Consider the following 17,865-nt stretch of genomic DNA (forward strand, 5'->3'; position numbering starts at 1 on the left):
CCTTGTGAATCACTTCAATCCCACTAGGGCTGGAGAATAAAATTCAGTAACAGTACACACAGACACATGCATACATGCATGAGAGAGAGAGAGAGAGAGAGAGAGAGAGAGAGAGAGAGAGCTGCTGGCCTCCCCAAGAAGCCCACATACAAAGTAAATCTCTGGAAAGGAAGCTGAATGAGGCTCCCTTGTGAATCACTTCAATCCCACTAGGGCTGGAGAATAAAATTCAGTAACAGTACACACAGACACATGCATACATGCATGAGAGAGAGAGAGAGAGAGAGGGAGGGAGGGAGGGAGAGAGAGAGAGAGAGAGAGAGAAAAAAACCGCTCCCACACTCACCACCCCTGGAACCGAGGGCCCCTCATCTCGTTTTTTGGCTTAAATTCTTGCTTTGGGCTCTTCCAAGGCCTTGGGGGAACCAAAAGTTTTCCCTCAATGTCTCTTATAGATCTACAGTTCTCGGCCTTGTGTGCCCCTTTTCTGCATCTAGTGCAGATTTTAGTTGTAAGATTATTTGGGGCTGCATTCTTGCAGTCTTTTTTAAAATGTCCCATTTTGCCACATTGATAACAAGGTCCTTTGCCTCTTCCTTGAGGAGCATTTTTGGCAATATGCATTATAGCTGCCGCCAGCCCTGCATTAGATAATGGGCCCCCTAACTCTCTACATACCCTTAACCAATCTTGTAATCCTTTACCCTTTCGAGGGGCAATGGCATTATGGCATTCTTGTGTTGCTTGTTCAAAAACTAATTGCTCAATAAGAGGCATTGCAGATTCTGAATCTCCAAAAATTCTGTTTGCTGCCTTGGTCATCCTGGCCACAAAATCTGAAAATGATTCCTGTGGGCCCTGTATAATTTTGGTTAGCTGGGTTGCTCCTTCTCCCTTTTTAGTTAAAGCTTTCCATGCTCTAATTGCCGTCATGGAAACCTGTTGATAGGCTCCCCAGGCATAAGTATTTTGTTCATTTGCATATCTTCCTTGTCCTGTTAACATTTCATATGTCCATTGTTGTTGTTCAGGGGTTAAGGAGGCTGCATTGATTCGGGCTTGCTCTTGTGCAGCCTCATACCATAGCGCCTTGCACTCTAAAAATTGGCCCATGCTATTAAGCGTAGCCTTTGCAATAGTTTGCCAGTCAGTAGGCGTCATAGAATCTCTTGCCAGTCTGTCTAGCTGTGCTAAAGTAAAATTTGCATTCACTCCATATTTTCTTACTGCTTCAGCCAATTCTTTTATCTGATTATAATCTACAGGCGCATAGACTCGTCCCATGCCTTCTTGTCCCTCTATAGGCATTTCAAAAACTGGGAAGGCCATATCCAGCTTTTTCCTCACAGTTTTAGGGAGGAGTGAACATGATGGCTGTATTGAATAAGGTGGGGGGGCAGTAGCAGCCCCTTGCCCCAGAACATAGGGCATTGGGTTCTTATATTCCAGTGGCCTATATCTATTTTCCTCATAGCTTGCGGCTTGTTCTTCTAATTCTATCTCTTCTTCTGGGCTTAAACTGCTCTCTTCTAACTGCAGAGCAGCAAGTTCCCTTGTGGGGTATAAATACCCCTTTGGTAAGTTTCTTCCCTGTCTAAAACCTGTTACTTGGTTTCTTGCTCCGTCCTTTTCGACAGTGCTCTCTCCCCTGCCTTCCTCTGGCTTACCGGGAGGTCCATTTTCACTTTGGGCCCTATTTTCTTTTGCACGTGCTCCCATCCTTTCACTTCGTTCGGTTTCTGATAGGCTGTCCTGGAGATCCTCTAGAACCATTTGCCCTTCTTCCTGACAGTAACCCGCGTGGAAGCATAGGGTGAGAAGCAGAATCACAAAGGCTCCCATAATCAAGGCGAAAACAATTCCAGCAACCTCCATAACATCCATACCTCTCCGAACCTACCTGCAGTTCTGAATCCTCCTCCTGTATTGGAGGGGTCTTCGGGCGGCGCCAGCGATGTTGATTCCCGGGTCTCGGCACCAGCTGTCCCCGACCGCTTTCCGTCTCGCCGGCAAGAACGACGCGGGAGGACAAGTCAGGATCCTTCTGCAGCAGTTTATTTCATAAGCCTCTTACATAGCATACTAAGGATGAAGACCGAAGACGCCGAGAAGTGGGAGAGCTGTTGCTTATATATGCCCTAAAGGTCCCATTTATGACGTATAAGAAGTGGATTGGTTGCTGGAGATCACGCCACGGGAGGAGGCGAGGGAGAGCAGGCTCTTGTGCACGCCCCTTATGGGCGCAGCAGGATGTTTACTGTTAAGAAGGTCCGGATACCGGCGCCACCTTGTAATGGCGGCGGAGGCTGTGGCTCTCCACAGTGTTGGATCCCCTGGAATTGGAGTTACATACCATTGTTAGCTACCATGTGGGTGCTGGGAATCGAACCCAGGCCCTCTGCAAGAACAGCCAGTGCTCTTAACCACTGAACCATCACTCCAGCCCCTCCTCTAAAATCATTTTTGTGGTGTAGTTTGGGTGTAAGCTGGAGATGTGATGAACAAGAAGACCCTGGAGGCTGCCTCAGGGCTCTAGGGGAAACTCTAGCTAAGTGGACTGTGTAGATGGAGCATGGGGTTCTGAGAGGCATTCCCAGGCAGCTCTCATAGACTCTGGATCCCAGGGAGCTTCTCCGTGCCCCACCCCTGCTCTGAGCTGCCTGCTATTTTTCTAAACTCAGGTGTCAGTTTCAATTAGGACAGCCCAATTAAGGATGTACGAAGCTGAGTAGAGGTCTCATTAACTCAGGAACAGAGAGTCAACAGGGTCCTAAGGTGGTAAGGCTAAAGCCTTGAAATCCTTGGAACCAGGTTATGTGAGCGGTTCCCTGGCAGTGACTGTGCTTAGCATGATACCTAGCAGTGAGGTCAGGTGAGGTCTGTGATGGCTGACAAGGGTGAAGATGATGAGGAACAGAAGTGAGGGTGCTGTTGGGACCTTGACTTAAAGGGCTGGTATCCACAGAAAACTGCTAAGAGTTGCTGAAGGTCCTAAAGCCAGGCCTGGCACAATCAGCCTTGCTCTCTAAACTCAGCCATTTACTAGAATGTCAGTGCCCCATCCACCTGTGTCCTTCTGCCTCAGGAGCATGAAGAATTGTATGCTTACCTCCAGCATTTGGGCTGGTGCTTGTGTTAACATCCAGCAGGGGGCTCACTCCCCTGCTCTTCTGGCCTCCCCAAGAAGCCCACATACAAAGTAAATCTCTGGAAAGGAAGCTGAATGAGGCTCCCTTGTGAATCACTTCAATCCCACTAGGGCTGGAGAATAAAATTCAGTAACAGTACACACAGACACATGCATACATGCATGAGAGAGAGAGAGAGAGAGAGAGAGAATTAAGTAGCTCCCACATTCACCCAGCACATTTTCAACCATAGGTTGGAACGTGTCTCTGAGCAATGAAATAGCTACCCCAGGTTTATTCAGCCCCTAGTGCCTGAGTCCACAGTGCTTAAAGCCTCCTTTGGCCCAGGCACCTTGAGGAACACTCATCTGGATCATTATCCCTTTATCCATTCTTCCATTCTGGACCCCTCCCTTCTACCTGCTCCCTCACTTTGAGTCACAGTTTTCAAAAATAGCATAACCCACTGCCAGAGCACCCTCTCAGAAGTGATCTTCATAGTAGAAGCTAAGCTTATATGCCAAGCTTTCCAAATGCTGAGTCATCCTTGACTGGTCACATTGTTTTCTGAGCACCCTGTAATGAGAATGAAGAATACTTATCCTGGTGAGATTCTGTGTTGACTTAAGGCGGGGGGGGGGGGGGGGGGGGGGGTGGGCCTGAGGAAAACTCTGCCCAAACAAGTTTCTCCCTGAAACTGAAAGCTGAGTATCTTGGGCAAGTACTTAAGTCAACCAGCAGGTGGTAGCCTCCTCCCACCTTAGGAGGGCACTGACCCTGGGGGTTCCTTACAGATGATTGATGGATACCAGGGCTCTTGGCAACTGGTCTGAACTCCTGGACACCTTTGGGCAAACAATTTCTTCATCTTGACACTGACCTTTTCCACAAGAGACTACAATCCTGCTCATAAATTGGTAAGTAGCACAACCGGCCACTACCTCTTCCATAATTCCCCATCTGCTGCTGCTCATAACCTCCTTGTCACCTACTACAAATGCATCTTAGGGTGGTGACAGTGCCATATGGCAGGGAGGTATTTCTGGCCCAGTGTCCTGTTTCCATTCCAATTCAGCAAGAACCCTGGCGAGGATCACCCACCCTCCACAACCTGTTGAACAGCTTCTTTGTACCTCTGCCCCATCACTAATTTGTTTGTACAAATTCCCTCTTGTTGGTTATGAGAGACAAGCTCAATTATTTTCTATTGCCCCGTGTTTGTTCCTCTGGCTCATCTCTAACCCCTCTGCATTGCAACTGCTATTCTCCTTCACTAGAAGCCTTTGACTTACAGAATGCAGGAAAACGCAGACTTGGCTTGTTCCCGTCTCCCTTGCTCTGCTGTTGCTGTAAGCTTTCTCACCATTTGTAAAGATAGTGGTCCCTGGGCATTATCTTTAGTGTCTTGAGCACCAGTCAGCATGAAGTCAAGGGCCTCGGGTTCTCCGCACCTGCCTGCTAGAACCAGTCTCCATCCCAAAGCACTGTAAACTGTCCTCTTCACACACGGCCATGTCACACTACTCTGTGGCTCAGATCCTCCAGTGCTTGCCTTCTGGATCAGGAAAAACCCTACAACATAACAGTAGCCTGAAAGGTACCTGCTTCCCAGACTGCAACCCCTGTCATGTGATGAGGTTCTGGGTATACTGGCCTCCCGCTATCCTTTAGATATAGCAGGCACACCCACTGCAAGCCCTTGGTCAGGAATATTCTTCCCCTGATGCAGGCATAGCTCATTTCAACCTTGAGGCATCCCCCAGTACCATCATTTCAGTGAGATTTTCCTTCACCATCCTACATAGATTTTCCTTCACCATCCTACATATCTCTCTCTCTCTCTCTCTCTCTCTCTCTCTCTCTCTCTCTCTCTCGATCCTCAGCACTCAATTTCCATAGAATGTATTCCCACCTCCTAATTTATTTGTGTGTATGCCCTTTGGAAGTCATTCTTTAATCATGCTTCCTTTGCTTTAGCAACAGCACCAGAACAGAGCTGTTCTGTCCTTTCCTGGCCCTCACCTGTTGACTGAACATATGAGCAGACCCAGGAGGAAAGGCTGCAGTTCTATTAGCTCCTCTCCTTATCTGTTCGATTTGAAGGCTGTTGCATTCTCTGTCTTCCATTCATCATTGTACAGTTGAAACAAGCAGAGAACTTGAGGACACATGTAGTCAGTCTGGATCTGAATTCATACCATGCTCACCCACACTGTCAGCTCAGCAGGAGGGAATGGAAGAGTGTGATTTAAAGAAATAGTAGCACAATTTCTCTATGGAGAATGTCTAGAGACAGCTTCTCCCACAGAGGACTAGATTGTCCTCCAGTAGACAGATCTAGCAGAATATTTAGGGGGGAGAAAAGAATTTCAGCATTTTCTAACAGAGAGTGAACAAATTGCATGCCCATCTAGAATAACTTCTCCCATGGCTTTCCCTCCACATGGTCCCTTGGAAAGCATTCTCCCAATTTCCTGAAGAAAACTGAGGAAACTCATTCTTGAAGGATTGGCAGCAAAGGAGGCAAAGGTCACTGACCTCTGACGCCTTCAATTGATGCTAAAGTTTGATAAGCAAATGAGGGGAGGAAGAGGGGAATTTCCCACTGGGAGCAGCACTGCCTGGACTCCCTTTGTTGTGTGTTCTAGAGATGCTCAGGAGGACCAGTCGATGGTTCCCAGAGGCACTCAACCTTCTCTGGATGTCCCGTGACCAAGGCTTTCCAAGCAGCTAGCAGAGGAGAGAAGGAAGAGGACCATCATACACAGAAAGAGCTTGTGAGAGAGAAAGAGCGAGTACAGCCAGTTCCACAGAGGCTGAGAACCATGCTCCACCTGACACACTTCAGGTGAACAAGACAGCCAAGTGTGAACAGCTGCCTCGACCCAAAAGCCCAAGTCAAAACTATCACAGAGCCTCAATTCAGTGTCACTATTGAGAACTCAGAGCAGATTTCAGGTTCTTAATGACGTGTATTGTGGTGCTCTGTTCAACACTCCAGCGTCGCTGCATCTCCTCTGACAAGTCTCCAGGGCGGCGTCTCCTGAGCCACATCACCAGTGTTGGTCTCCAGCATCACATATCCAGCATTGCATCCCCAGTGTAGGATTTCACTCTGGTACTGCATCCTAAGTGCTGTCTCTCCAGTGCAGTGTCCCCAGTTAGGCACAGTAGTCACACCATTCAGAAGACTTCATTAAGAAACCAATTTATGGGCTGGGGAGACGGCTCAGTGGTTAAAAACACTTCCTGCTCTTCCAGAGGACGAGAGTTCAGTCCCCAGTATCCACATCTGAGAGGTCACAACTGCCTGTAATTCCAGCCCTCTTCTGGTCTCTGTCAGCACACACATAGCATACACACACAAACACACACACACACACACACACACACAAATAAAAATAAATCATTTTTAAAAATTTAAAAAAGAAAAACAAAGCCATTTATAACTGCCTGGAAGCTATTGGGAAATATTCAGAGATCACAAAAAAACATGGTAGGAAAGAGGTTTACACTCAACTGATAGATGTGACATTATGGTTGCCATCCTTAGAATGAAGCATACATATTTAGACCTCCTGAATAATGGGATGACTACAGGCTATCTCTTGAGAAAGAGATGAATGGAACAGTGAGCAGAGGCATGATATATACTTCAAAACTTCCCCGTCATAGAGAAAGGAAACTTACCTGTTGAATGACAGAGAGAAATTTAATTTAATGGTGAACTCTACAAGAAAACAAACTGCATTTTAAAGCATGGGGTGGGGAGACTTAGAATGACCAAAGTCATCCAAAGAAACAGATTATCACAGCAGGAGTGAGCCCTTGAGCTGTCATCACAAGTCCCAGGTCCTAGGGGTGGCTTGGTGGCTCAGATAGCAAACCAGGTGTTATTGTAGTGCCCCCTCCAGCCCTTTCTGAGCTTCTAGTTGGGCTCACTGTTGTATGCAAGGTGTCGAAGATGTTCCTGCTCCAGGTTTTCAGGACCCAGCCTACATCTCAAATTCAACGGATGAAGGACAATCCTGAAGACTTGAGACGAATGGAAATACGAGTGCTCTTCTTAAAGAGGGGCTACAAGGAAGTCAGAGCCCTTCTCTTTGGGACTTGCCATCAGGAGCCACACTTACAAGGTGACAAAACCCTAAGCCTTCTAATACTTCTGAATCTAATTATTTTTTCCCAAAGCATATTATCCCCAGTCGTAATTGACTGCTGAGCATGTCCCTGCCTTCTTGGTTGGGATATTATTCTTCAGCCTTTTCAAATTTCTTTTAGGTGAGTCTTTCCAAACTCCACCTAGGGAGTTGCAAGAATCATGCTTAAGGGCTTATGCCTATAAAAGAGATCTTTACCATAAAAACAGCTTTTCATTCACCTCCAACCTCAGTCACCATATCATCCTTTTTCATGCCAAATTGAACTCCAAGGGTATTCAAGTAGAATTTATATAGCTTGATGTATTTCTTGTAACAGATGATTTCAATGCTAAGGCTAGAGCTTGGATAAAATGAGACCCCTGGACATGGAGTCAGGAAATTGCCTCCGCTGCCAGATGGTGGGTGAGTTAGAAAGAGAAATCACTTCTTAGTATTCTTTGTAGCAACAGTCCCTGGGGAAAAAAAATAAAGATGGCAATATGCTCAATCAACGGATGAATTCATCTGTTTATTTCAAATCCTGGTTCTACAACTATAGAACTAGCCACACGAGCTTGGTCAAGCTACGTGACTTCTTTGAGTCTCTGGTTTTTATTCTACAAATGAGAAATAACAGTAAGTACTTTACATACCTGCAGCAAATGCAGTCATCCTCGTACAGTGTCCCAGATACCGTCTTCCACGGAGTTGTGCTGCCGTGAGTGGTACTTCCCTTTCTTCCCCACAACATTCCTTCATACAGAGTGAATGATCTATACCTATTTGACTGGCTGGTCAGTAGGTGGAACTATTATGAACGCTTTTGGTTACTTAAGGAGGAAGCCTAGATGGTCAGATCAAGTGCCTATAGTGTCATGCAGCTATTTTATAGAGGAGTTTGAAGACTACAGAGGAAAGGAAACAGAAAATGTAAATATAACTCTGCCAAGCACCAGGGACAGCCAAACTTGTATTTGTTGTCCACTTACATTATGATTTCTGCTTCGGTTTTCTAATCTCATGAAGCAAAGTCTCGAGATCCTCCAGAGGATCATGTAGGATGCTCACCTCTAATGGCTTGTCATGGTAAAGCTGAATCTGTAGCTATGATAGAACATGCTCAAAGTCCTATGTCCTTAAGGGAACCATATAAGAGATTCCTACTGCATCTGGTCTCCCCATCTGGCCATGAGAGAATATGTTACTGCAAATGAATACACATTCGATGTTGATCAGGAAGTAGAATGTATATCTGCCAATATTTTCCAGCTTCCTTCACTAGGAGAAAAGAAAGGGCAGATACATAGGTCGGTCGTGAATTTCTGTCATCCTGGCTCAGGTCTTCAGTAGTCTGTTCATTCTAGTCCCTTCCACTGGTTTACATTCTCTTTTTCATTCCAATGACCCAAGTTTTCTTTCTGTTTAATCCATAAGCCACTGAAAGTCCTTCCACCAAGACAGAAGAATGTTCCAAAGATGAGATTCTGCAGATTCTCACTTAAAAAAAAATTCCTACTGCTTCTTGTTCAAGTTCAACATCCTGAAATGAACAACGATGCTAAAACTAAAGCATTTCCTGCTTTTAGGGGTGTTTAAACTGCTTCTCATATTAAAAGCTCATTTAATCCTCATCAAAATCCTATAGTCTCCATTATACAGGGTTGAGGCATGGGAGGATTACATGACTGGAAGCCTGCGTCATTAAGGAGGCGCTTTACTTCATGCAGTTGGAGTTAGGATAACGCACAGAATTTCACCACAGGAGGAGCATACCATGGCCATGAACATAATTAACACAAAACTAATGGTAGAAGAGCATCATTCTCCAAAGCTTAGACGCAGAGAACAATGACAAAGTGTCCAGTCTACTTTTCTTCCACGATTAAACTCTCCATGAGAGGGTAAGAACCTGAGTGCAACCATGATGAAAACCTAGGGGTTGTTTATTGTTATAACTCTATTTGGAGGAGAAAAAAAATCCGTAAGGCAAAAGGACAGACTCCCCAGTGATTTCTCTTCCTGTAGCTCAGCCGCATCACTCTGTGGACCCCCTTGCAGAGTGGAGATGGTTCCCTCCAGAGGGGAGAATTGAGAGGGATCCTGAGGTCAATGTAAATGTGAACCTGCAGCCTCAGCTCTGGAAGATAGCAAACTATATTCAGAGGAGCTCGTCTTGCTGATGGAAGAGTGACTGTCTACCTGCAGCCCAGAAAGCAAGTGTTGGTAGAAGATGCTTTCTTGTTGGTCTACGGTCCAGACTCTCCAGAATTCCAGACTCCGTTGCAGGCTATACTAATGCTATCTATAGAATCTATTTATTTTACTTCAAGCCAAGACTCAAAAAGGCCCATTTCTAGATCCTGGATTCCTATAACCTTTGGGTCTGGGGGAAGGACTGTAACTAGATTGACAGAAATCTGTACCAAGGACTGTAAGGAAGTGATCACTCCTCTCAGCCTACAATGGCATCATCCATGTAGTCATAAGAAGGAGCAGCACCCAGACACAGAGAAGCACTGTCCAGCTTCCCTAAAACAAAATCAGATCTTCATGCCAGCCCATCTCTACCTGTGTAAATAACCCTGGGCCTCTCTAGTCTCTGAGCTCCCATTCCAGTCTCCCACTGACTACCTACTGGCTGATCCCCTTGCTTCCTGTGCTTGGCTCTGTAGAATTCTTTCCTCTCACCTCCTTATACCTTCTACCCCACACATAATAATCACCTGAGCCATACCATTCCTTTTACACCTGCTTCTGGGAGCTGGAATCTGACCTCTCCTTTTATGTAATTACCCATGTCAGGTCTAGTACCAGATGCTAGGAAAGGGTCATGGGAAGGAAACTGGCATGAGATGAGGGAACCACATAGATGGCCGCCTGCAAAGAGGATGTCAAGGTGGCTGCCTCTAAAACTTAAACATTTGAGCCTAGACTCAGGACATGGTCCACAGTATCTACGGCTCCTGCAAAACACCTGGAGTGGGAAACAGCCTGCTAATAAAGCGGCTTCTGCTTGCTCTACATCACGTGTGAGGCATGCTCTCCTTTAATCATGTGTATCTCTGCCTTAGATCTAAGGCAGGGTCATTTTCAAGGTGGAAAACCCATGGGGACCCTAATCCAGTGAGGAAGCCCCAGACTCCTATCCTATACAAAGACAATTCAGAGGCATTTTAGACATGCCCCAGGGGAACGGTGCCAAGGCTGCCCACAACAAGAACCAAATGAATAGCATAGCCCAGGTCAGCCCTTCGCCCTCCCCACCACACTCTGCCCACTCCCTCACTCCAGGCTTGGGACCACCTCCCATGCCCTGATCTCAGGCTGTGCTTTAAAGCCTAACGAGCTAAGGAGGAAGCTCATTGTGGTTGGAACATATGAGACTCAAGATCAAATCAGTGAGGCTAATATGAGCCAAACAGTAAACAACCCCTGGAAAAGCTTTAGAGTTCAGACTTCAGTGTGTGAGTGGCCACCATGGCAGAGCCCTCATAGGAGGGCAGCAGGCAAGACTCAGGTGAAGTGGTGGCAAGGAATGAGGAGGAAGAACATAGACTCTGTCCACACCAGGGCTAGAAGGAGTCTAGTGCTCAGATAAGCTGACAAAGACTCGGGGCAAGAACTGAGACCAGCAGGAAAAAGTACTGAGCCAAAAGACTGCTCATAGAAACAGGGCCAACAGGGAAGCCACAGGATGAAGGTTTGACTCAACCGTTATGCAAGTGCCCAGAACTCATCTCTAGCGCATTGGATATGGCATGAAAATAACCGCAGCTTTCCTGGGTGCTACCTGTTTACAGTCAGCCTACTAAGCAGTTTTCATTATGATCTCATGTAGGCCTCAAAACAGCCTTGTACATTATCCTCCCCATTTTATAGATGGAGAAAGTGAGACCAGGAAGCATTAGAACCAAGACTCCAACCCAGAGCTATAGAATTCCAAGTGCCATCCTCAGATCTACCAACCACCACCAGGATCGGAGGGTATTGCAGCCCAGGTTTAAGGTCAAGGACTGACCCTCAAGTTTTAAGCTTGGTGGCAATAGAGGATAGGGCCTGGGAGAGGCAGGAACTGATTGTCAGTGTCAAGATGCACATATGACATGGACGAAGCATCATCACCCAGGAGAGGTGCTCCTGCAGGTGAACTTCTCATAGCAGGTATCTGTGTCCTGATCGTCACATTCCAGCTGTCCTTCTATTCAAGATGAATGTTTCTCACATTTTTCATCCATCACCCACTCACAAGCAAAAAGACTGTGGATCACAGTGGGCAGGATGCTCGGCTTCCAGACAAATAGAATAGAAATCTTACTATCCTTATATGTGTGGCCAACATCTATTTACAAAACATTCCAGTGTCTGAATTCACAATCCTGGGGGCCAGGGAGGGGGAGTGTGGGATCAAAATAGGTTATGTGATTCCCATTTCCTAGAGTAAGAGCAGGGGTGTTGAAAGGATGAGCCATGCAGTAGAAATAGCAGCCTGTGGACACAGAATCAACAATGCCTACTCTAGTTGAAACTCTGCTTCTAGTTCATCACTCATCTTGACTTCCCTCAGGCTCCTGGTTCTCCTGCAACACTGACTCTGTAGGCTATGTGTTGGTGAGGAAAGATAGGAGGACGCTGTCTTGATAAATTACAGAGAGCAAAGATCAAACCTACCAGTAGTGCTGAATGGTGATATGAATGAGCATTAAATGTTTATAGTGTTATATAACTGGGCTTTTGGAGATCTTTGTTACAGCGGCTAGCCTACCCTGACTAATACAGTCCTTCTGTATCCCAGGCTGCTTTCTCCTCTCACCTTCTGGTCCAGGAGATCATTTAGAACTTTCACCTGGCACTTTCTAAGTTAGACTTCATAGGCAGCATGTTCTTTAGTTTCTGTGATGTTTCCAATCCCCCGTCTTTGCCCAAAATTGTCTTTGTTATTTCCCAAATCAGGGGAAGACAACGACATATACCAACCACCAGTTCTCCTCCCTGCTGGAGAAGCTGGCTCTATTAGAAAAGCCAGTGTCTCCCAAGTGACCTGGTACTGACCTTAGCTTGGATTCTCTCGCATTATGTCACCCTGAATACATTTCCTCAGCTTCATCTCAAAAATTAAGAGTTTGTCCTCACTGGTACCAAAGCATCCATCACTGTTGCATTTTCAAATGCTAACATGCAGACACAGAGCACAAGTCAGAAGGATGTGGGTCAAGTTGTCAAGGCTGTGGGATCATCACTGAAGGTGATTTCCCCAGACTCGGAGGGGGAAAATGGTCTCATTGCAGGGCTGAAACAGCTGCGGCTGAGGTCGTGTTCACATAGGCAAAAGAGCAGACGGTTTCCATGGAGAGCACTCACTGTTGAGTGCTGGCAGAAGAGAACAGTGAGACATTGCCTCTGGATGGGGGCACACCTGGATTCAAACTCACCTTTTCTTCTTGACAGTGAAGTGGGAGACCGTTGCCTACCACATGTAAAGAGGAGCATCTTACAAACTTTAATAACAGAAGTGGAGTGGCATGCACAACAGATTGGAGCAGGGAATTCCCTTGACTTTTACCCTGTTACAGTCAAGAGCAATGCTAATTTGGAAAATCAGGGATAAGGATAGAGACATCTCGATCATTCAGGTATTTATCCATTCATATCAGCGTCATATGTCAGACACTGGCAATGCAGAGATGAATAAAATGTAGCCTTTGATCGCCAGAAATGCATCATATATGTGGAGAAACAGACACACACACAAGGTACTGATCCCCTCGTGTGGTAGCCACCCCTGGTAGCTAGGAGACGGCCAGCTCTTCTAGAAGCAGGATGTGAAGCACTACATACAAATGTCTATGGAAATGTATACAAGAATGTCTCCTGCAGTTCTGGATAAATTTGTTTAATACAAAAAGATCAATGGGCGAAGAAATAAAATGTAATAAATGAACATCTAGTCATTAATATGTAGTCTCAAAAGTTAAGATTAAGAGAGAAATAGGGCAACCAAATTATATGCATGGTTGGATACCATTCTGTTAAAATTAAATTTTTCATGGATTGTGTATTTTCATGGATTATGTATTTGTGCACATGGAAATGTTTTAGTGGATTTCAAAACTCCACATCAGTCTTATGAACCTGGGCATCTAAATGAGGCAGAAGGAAAATTGGTCCTGGGATAATGTTCAAAGAGAAGAGAAAAGCTCTCTAGAGGGTTCCCCAGAGATTTATCTGGGGGGATTTATCTCATGGGGATGAGATACATGATGTTATTCTTTTTACCTTTCTGTACCTTTTAGATATCTCACACTAAAAGGGATGAAAATCTGGCAATGGGTTTGTCCAAAGAGGTAATGGCGATGTCCTCTATTTATTAGCCTAAGTTGACTATGAAAAGACTTTATTAGCCATGCCAGAAGGTAGGACCAGGCTGGGAGGAACTAACCAGGATGTTGGGAGATAATGAGTGTTGACGAGTCACGTTGACAAGGTCTAGGAGGCAGGACCAAACTTTGGTGTGAAGTTGTAGAGACCTAGTTTTGAATTCCTGGCTTCACCACCTCTAGAACGAACTCACAAGTGCAATCACACTTCACCTCTGATAACACTACTGTTTGATTCATGAATCTAGTCCTTTATTTTAACTAGCAGATAAAAAGTACACTTGGAATTCTGTATGATTTATGTATCGTTTGGGTCAATAATTTTTAACAGATGATTTTGGAACTTCTCAGTCTCTTTAGAAAAATAATACATTCATATGAAAATGCTGATTCTTCGCATCCATTCCTAACTCCTCTCCAAGGAGGCACCTGGCTTGCTGGGCACATCAGCACCCTGAGGCACAAGGCCTTGTAGATACCAGAGGCCTAGATGCATTCATTGCAGACTTTTCTGCTTATGTTTCCAAGTGCAGCTGATAACAGGAGAAGCTTGGCATCTGTCTCGCTCTCCTTTCTCTGTCCTCTTAGTCAGTCCAGGTACTCCCTACCTAACTCAGTCCTGCTGCTCTACACCTTCTTGAGGTCTCACTGAAGATCCACTCATCCTCTTCCCAAAAGGCTTGCTGTCTCTGCAACCTTCTCTACAGAACCATCTAGGCCCTCCCCCAGCTCCCGGGTACTTCTAGTTCTACCAGGGACAGTTTGAGATAAGTGAATCTCCTGGCTTCCAGCTGCCACGTTGACTCAGGTGCTGCTGACATTAGCAAAGGATCCTGTGCTGTGGCTTTGCCCAAGCAGATTGCAGAAAAGAGCCAACCTTTGTTCTGGATGCTTCCTTCATGTATCTAAAGCACTTCCTTTCTTGGTCAAAGTCCCAGGCAGAGATGAACTAGAACAAGAGATGGTTTGATTCCCTCTCCCTTCCCTTTTCCTTTGCTCTCTCCTTTCCAAAAAACACTAGGCTCCTATGATGGCTCATATTATGAATCAACTTGACTAGAACATAGTACCCAAAGATATTTGATCAAACATGTCTGGATGTTGCTGTGAAGGTTTCTTTTTAACATGGGTTAATATGTAAATCGGAAGACTTTGAATAAAGCAGACTACACTCCATAGTGTGGGTGGCCTCATCTAATCAGTTGAAGGCATTGAGGAATATAACCTCCACAGCAGTAGGAATTCTACCAGCAGATAACCTTTGGACCCAAAGTGCGCCATCAACTCCTCCCAGGGCCTCAAGCCTGCTGGCCTGCTCTGCAGATTTGAGATTTGGAGCCTGCAGGCCTTCTCAGTCTCTCCCTCTCTCTAATCTCTCTTTGTGCCCTTCTCCCTCCCTCCTCCATTCCTCTATCCTTCTCTTCCTCTTACCTCTCACCCCATATACATAATATCCTATTGGTTTATTTTTCTTCCTTCTTCGTGTGTGTGTATGTGTATGTAGTATGTGTGTGTGCCTGCGAGGGGGGGGTGCATGTGAAGGTCGGATGTCAGCATTGAGTCTCTTTCTCTATCATTCCCACCTTAGTCTTTTGAGACTGGATCTCTGTCACTGAACGCAGAGCTCACTGATTGACTACACTGGTTGTCCAGCAAACTCCAAGCGTTCTCTCATCTCTGCAGCACTAGGGTCACAAATGTGTGCTACCACACTCATCTCTTGTGTGAGTGTTGAAGACCTGAGCTCAGGAATTCAGACTGTGAGGCAAACACTGAATCATTTCCTAGCCCACATGTCTGTTAGCTCTACTGAACAGCTGTTGGTTCTGTGTCTCTGAAGAACTCTTACAGTTTGGACCAACTTCATGTCTTAATGGTACACAGAGGCAAATGCTAAGTCTTCAACATGACAAATGAGAGATGAAGACATTTAGGAAGCACCTTTCTTCTCTATATGAACCAATCTTCAAGACTACAGTCTTACTAAGGAGATTGTCATGGTTAGTGTTGTCGGTTTGACAGACTCTAGAAACACCTGCAAGATGGGTCACTGGGCATACCTGTGGACAATTACTTGATGTGGGAAGACTCATCTTAATTGTGGACTGGACCACAGTTAAGATGGTGGATCCTGAACTCTATGAAATAAAGAAATCAAACTGAGCATGCATTTGCCCCTCTGTTTCCTGATTGTGACTGTGATCTACCCGGCTGATTTAAGTTCTTGCTGCCTTGGTTTCCTCTCTTGATTGACTATACCTTGAACTGTGAGGAAGAAAACTTCTCCCCTATGTTGCTTTTGCCAGGGCATTTTATCACAGCAATTAAAACAGAGGTCAAGTTCCTCATCTTGGGATAATGAATTTGAAAGAATTAGATCACTGAGAAGCCATGACTCAAGGGGAGAATGTAAATTTATCATTATAAATTGCTATTATGATTTTACTCAGTGACCTTAGACAAGTCTCTGCATGTCTATGTTTCAGAAAGTCATAAGGCTAGACATAGTGCCTGATTAGGTGTGAATACTCAGTCCTAGGGAGTTTGTAGTAAGTGGAGATTTTAGAGTATGCCAATTACAATGTCAGGTTTCATTGGAATCACAAGTGTTGCAGTGTTAGCCAATGAAGGCCCAGTTCAATGGCTGTAGTTAGGGTCATGTGGAGTCTGTGGGTATAAGAGAAGTATTAGCTGGACAAATTTCAGGTGAGTTATAACGTCCAAATAGGAGGTAAAGATGGAACTAGCACGAGGTTATCTACCACAGGAAAAGTGTTTGGGGCCACTGAGGTCATAAGTGAGAGAGAGAGTGGTGGCTGCCACACCCTCCCTCATCTGATGTCCCAAATGTGATTCTACTAAGTGTGTCCTCAGTCCAAAAGGTGTCTGTCCAAAGCCAGCTTCTCTCTCTCTCTCTCTCTCTCTCTCTCTCTCTCTCTCTCTCTCTCTCTCTCTCCCCACTGGGTAAGGACAGGGTGAAGTTTAAAACAACTTCTCTCATGGACACTGAGGAGGACGGGAAATTCCCCTGGAAGCCCATAGTGAACGGAGGCCAAACAATGGGCTTTTTTCTGAGCAAATATTTTGAGAGAAACCAAAGTGATGATGTGGAAGGGCGCGCGGGGCTGTCCCCTCGCACAGAGGCAAGGTGATGAGAACACAGGGATTAGCACAGATGAATCATTGCCAGTCCTTGCCTAGGGAGCCTTTGCTAGTGACAACCCAATAAATACCCAGTCTCCAAAATGCTGACGACTGTTCTAGAAATCACTTCCGAAATCAGTGTGAGGAGAAAGCGGAGTGTGGAGACTAGAAATTCATGCTCCCACTGTTGGTAAAAAATGTCCTACTCTTTCAGGCATGTGGGTGGTTCTAGAATCTGGATGAACAGTGCCTGTAATTCCAACTTTTCTTCCCTACTGTGTGGGTGGGGGATTCTCCCCCCTCCCATGGTTTATGCCTTTTGACAACAACAAAAAGGATTCTCAGAGGGGAGATGAGAACTACCTTGCATCTGAAAGGTGTCCAGTGCCCTGTATCACAGATAATCAAGGCGTGACAAAGCTATAAAGCAGGCAGTACTTTCTCAGTATTTTTACTATGACATTCTTAGGCCTACATAAAACATAAACCACATGAGAGGTGGGAAGAGAGGGAAGGAAAAGATGTGCAAACAAAATTGGGGAAATCTAAGCAGTATGCTATGGTATCCATTTCAGTATCCTGGGCTCTGTTGAACTATTGGTAAAACAGTGTCTTTAGGAACTGGGTAAGAAGAACACAGATTTATTCTATTAATTCCCTTTTATAAGTCACAAGTGAGCAATTCAGTGTTTATCAGAATATTCAGAGTTGTGCATCTGCCAACATCATCACTAGCAGAATTTTCATTAGCCCAAGAAGGATGTCTGTACACCTTAGCTACCCTAACTCTTAAGCTCTAGACAGCCAGTAATCAAACTTCCTATCTCTACAGATTTACCTGTTTGGGTCATTTTATGCAAGTGGAACCACAAAATGCAGCCCTTTCTTGTTGAGTTCTTTTGCCTGCATTCATTAGAGAATACATCAGTTCATTTCGTTAAATCATTATGTAATAGTCCATTTTGTGGAAAATCCATATTTTGTTCATCCATTCATCATTTGATAGACATTTAAGTTTTTCAATTTGGATGACGCTACTAAGAATATTCATGAACATAGTGTGTGTGTGCCTGTGTG

The 17,865-nt window shown here is 45.2% G+C and overlaps 1 protein-coding gene across 1 annotated transcript; it reads right to left on the bottom strand.

Moving 5' to 3' along the window:
- Positions 1-342: 342 nt before the first annotated feature.
- LOC103734554 (igE-binding protein-like) lies at positions 343-1,613 on the bottom strand. The gene has a single exon (XM_008833538.3). The coding sequence runs from the start codon at positions 1,429-1,431 to the stop codon at positions 343-345; it is 1,089 nt and encodes a 362-aa protein (XP_008831760.1). The 5' UTR covers positions 1,432-1,613.
- Between the last annotated feature and the right edge of the window lie 16,252 nt (positions 1,614-17,865).

The sequence above is a fragment of the Nannospalax galili genome, unplaced genomic scaffold (genome assembly GCF_000622305.1).
Source record: "Nannospalax galili isolate Female #2095 unplaced genomic scaffold, S.galili_v1.0 scaffold34, whole genome shotgun sequence".
Classification (NCBI taxonomy): Eukaryota; Metazoa; Chordata; class Mammalia; order Rodentia; family Spalacidae; genus Nannospalax; species Nannospalax galili.

What these genes read in the sequence shown, in the direction of transcription:
- LOC103734554 (XM_008833538.3), bottom strand. Translation starts at nt 1,431, where the DNA reads ATGCCCTATGTTCTGGGGCAAGGGGCTGCTACTGCCCCCCCACCTTAT.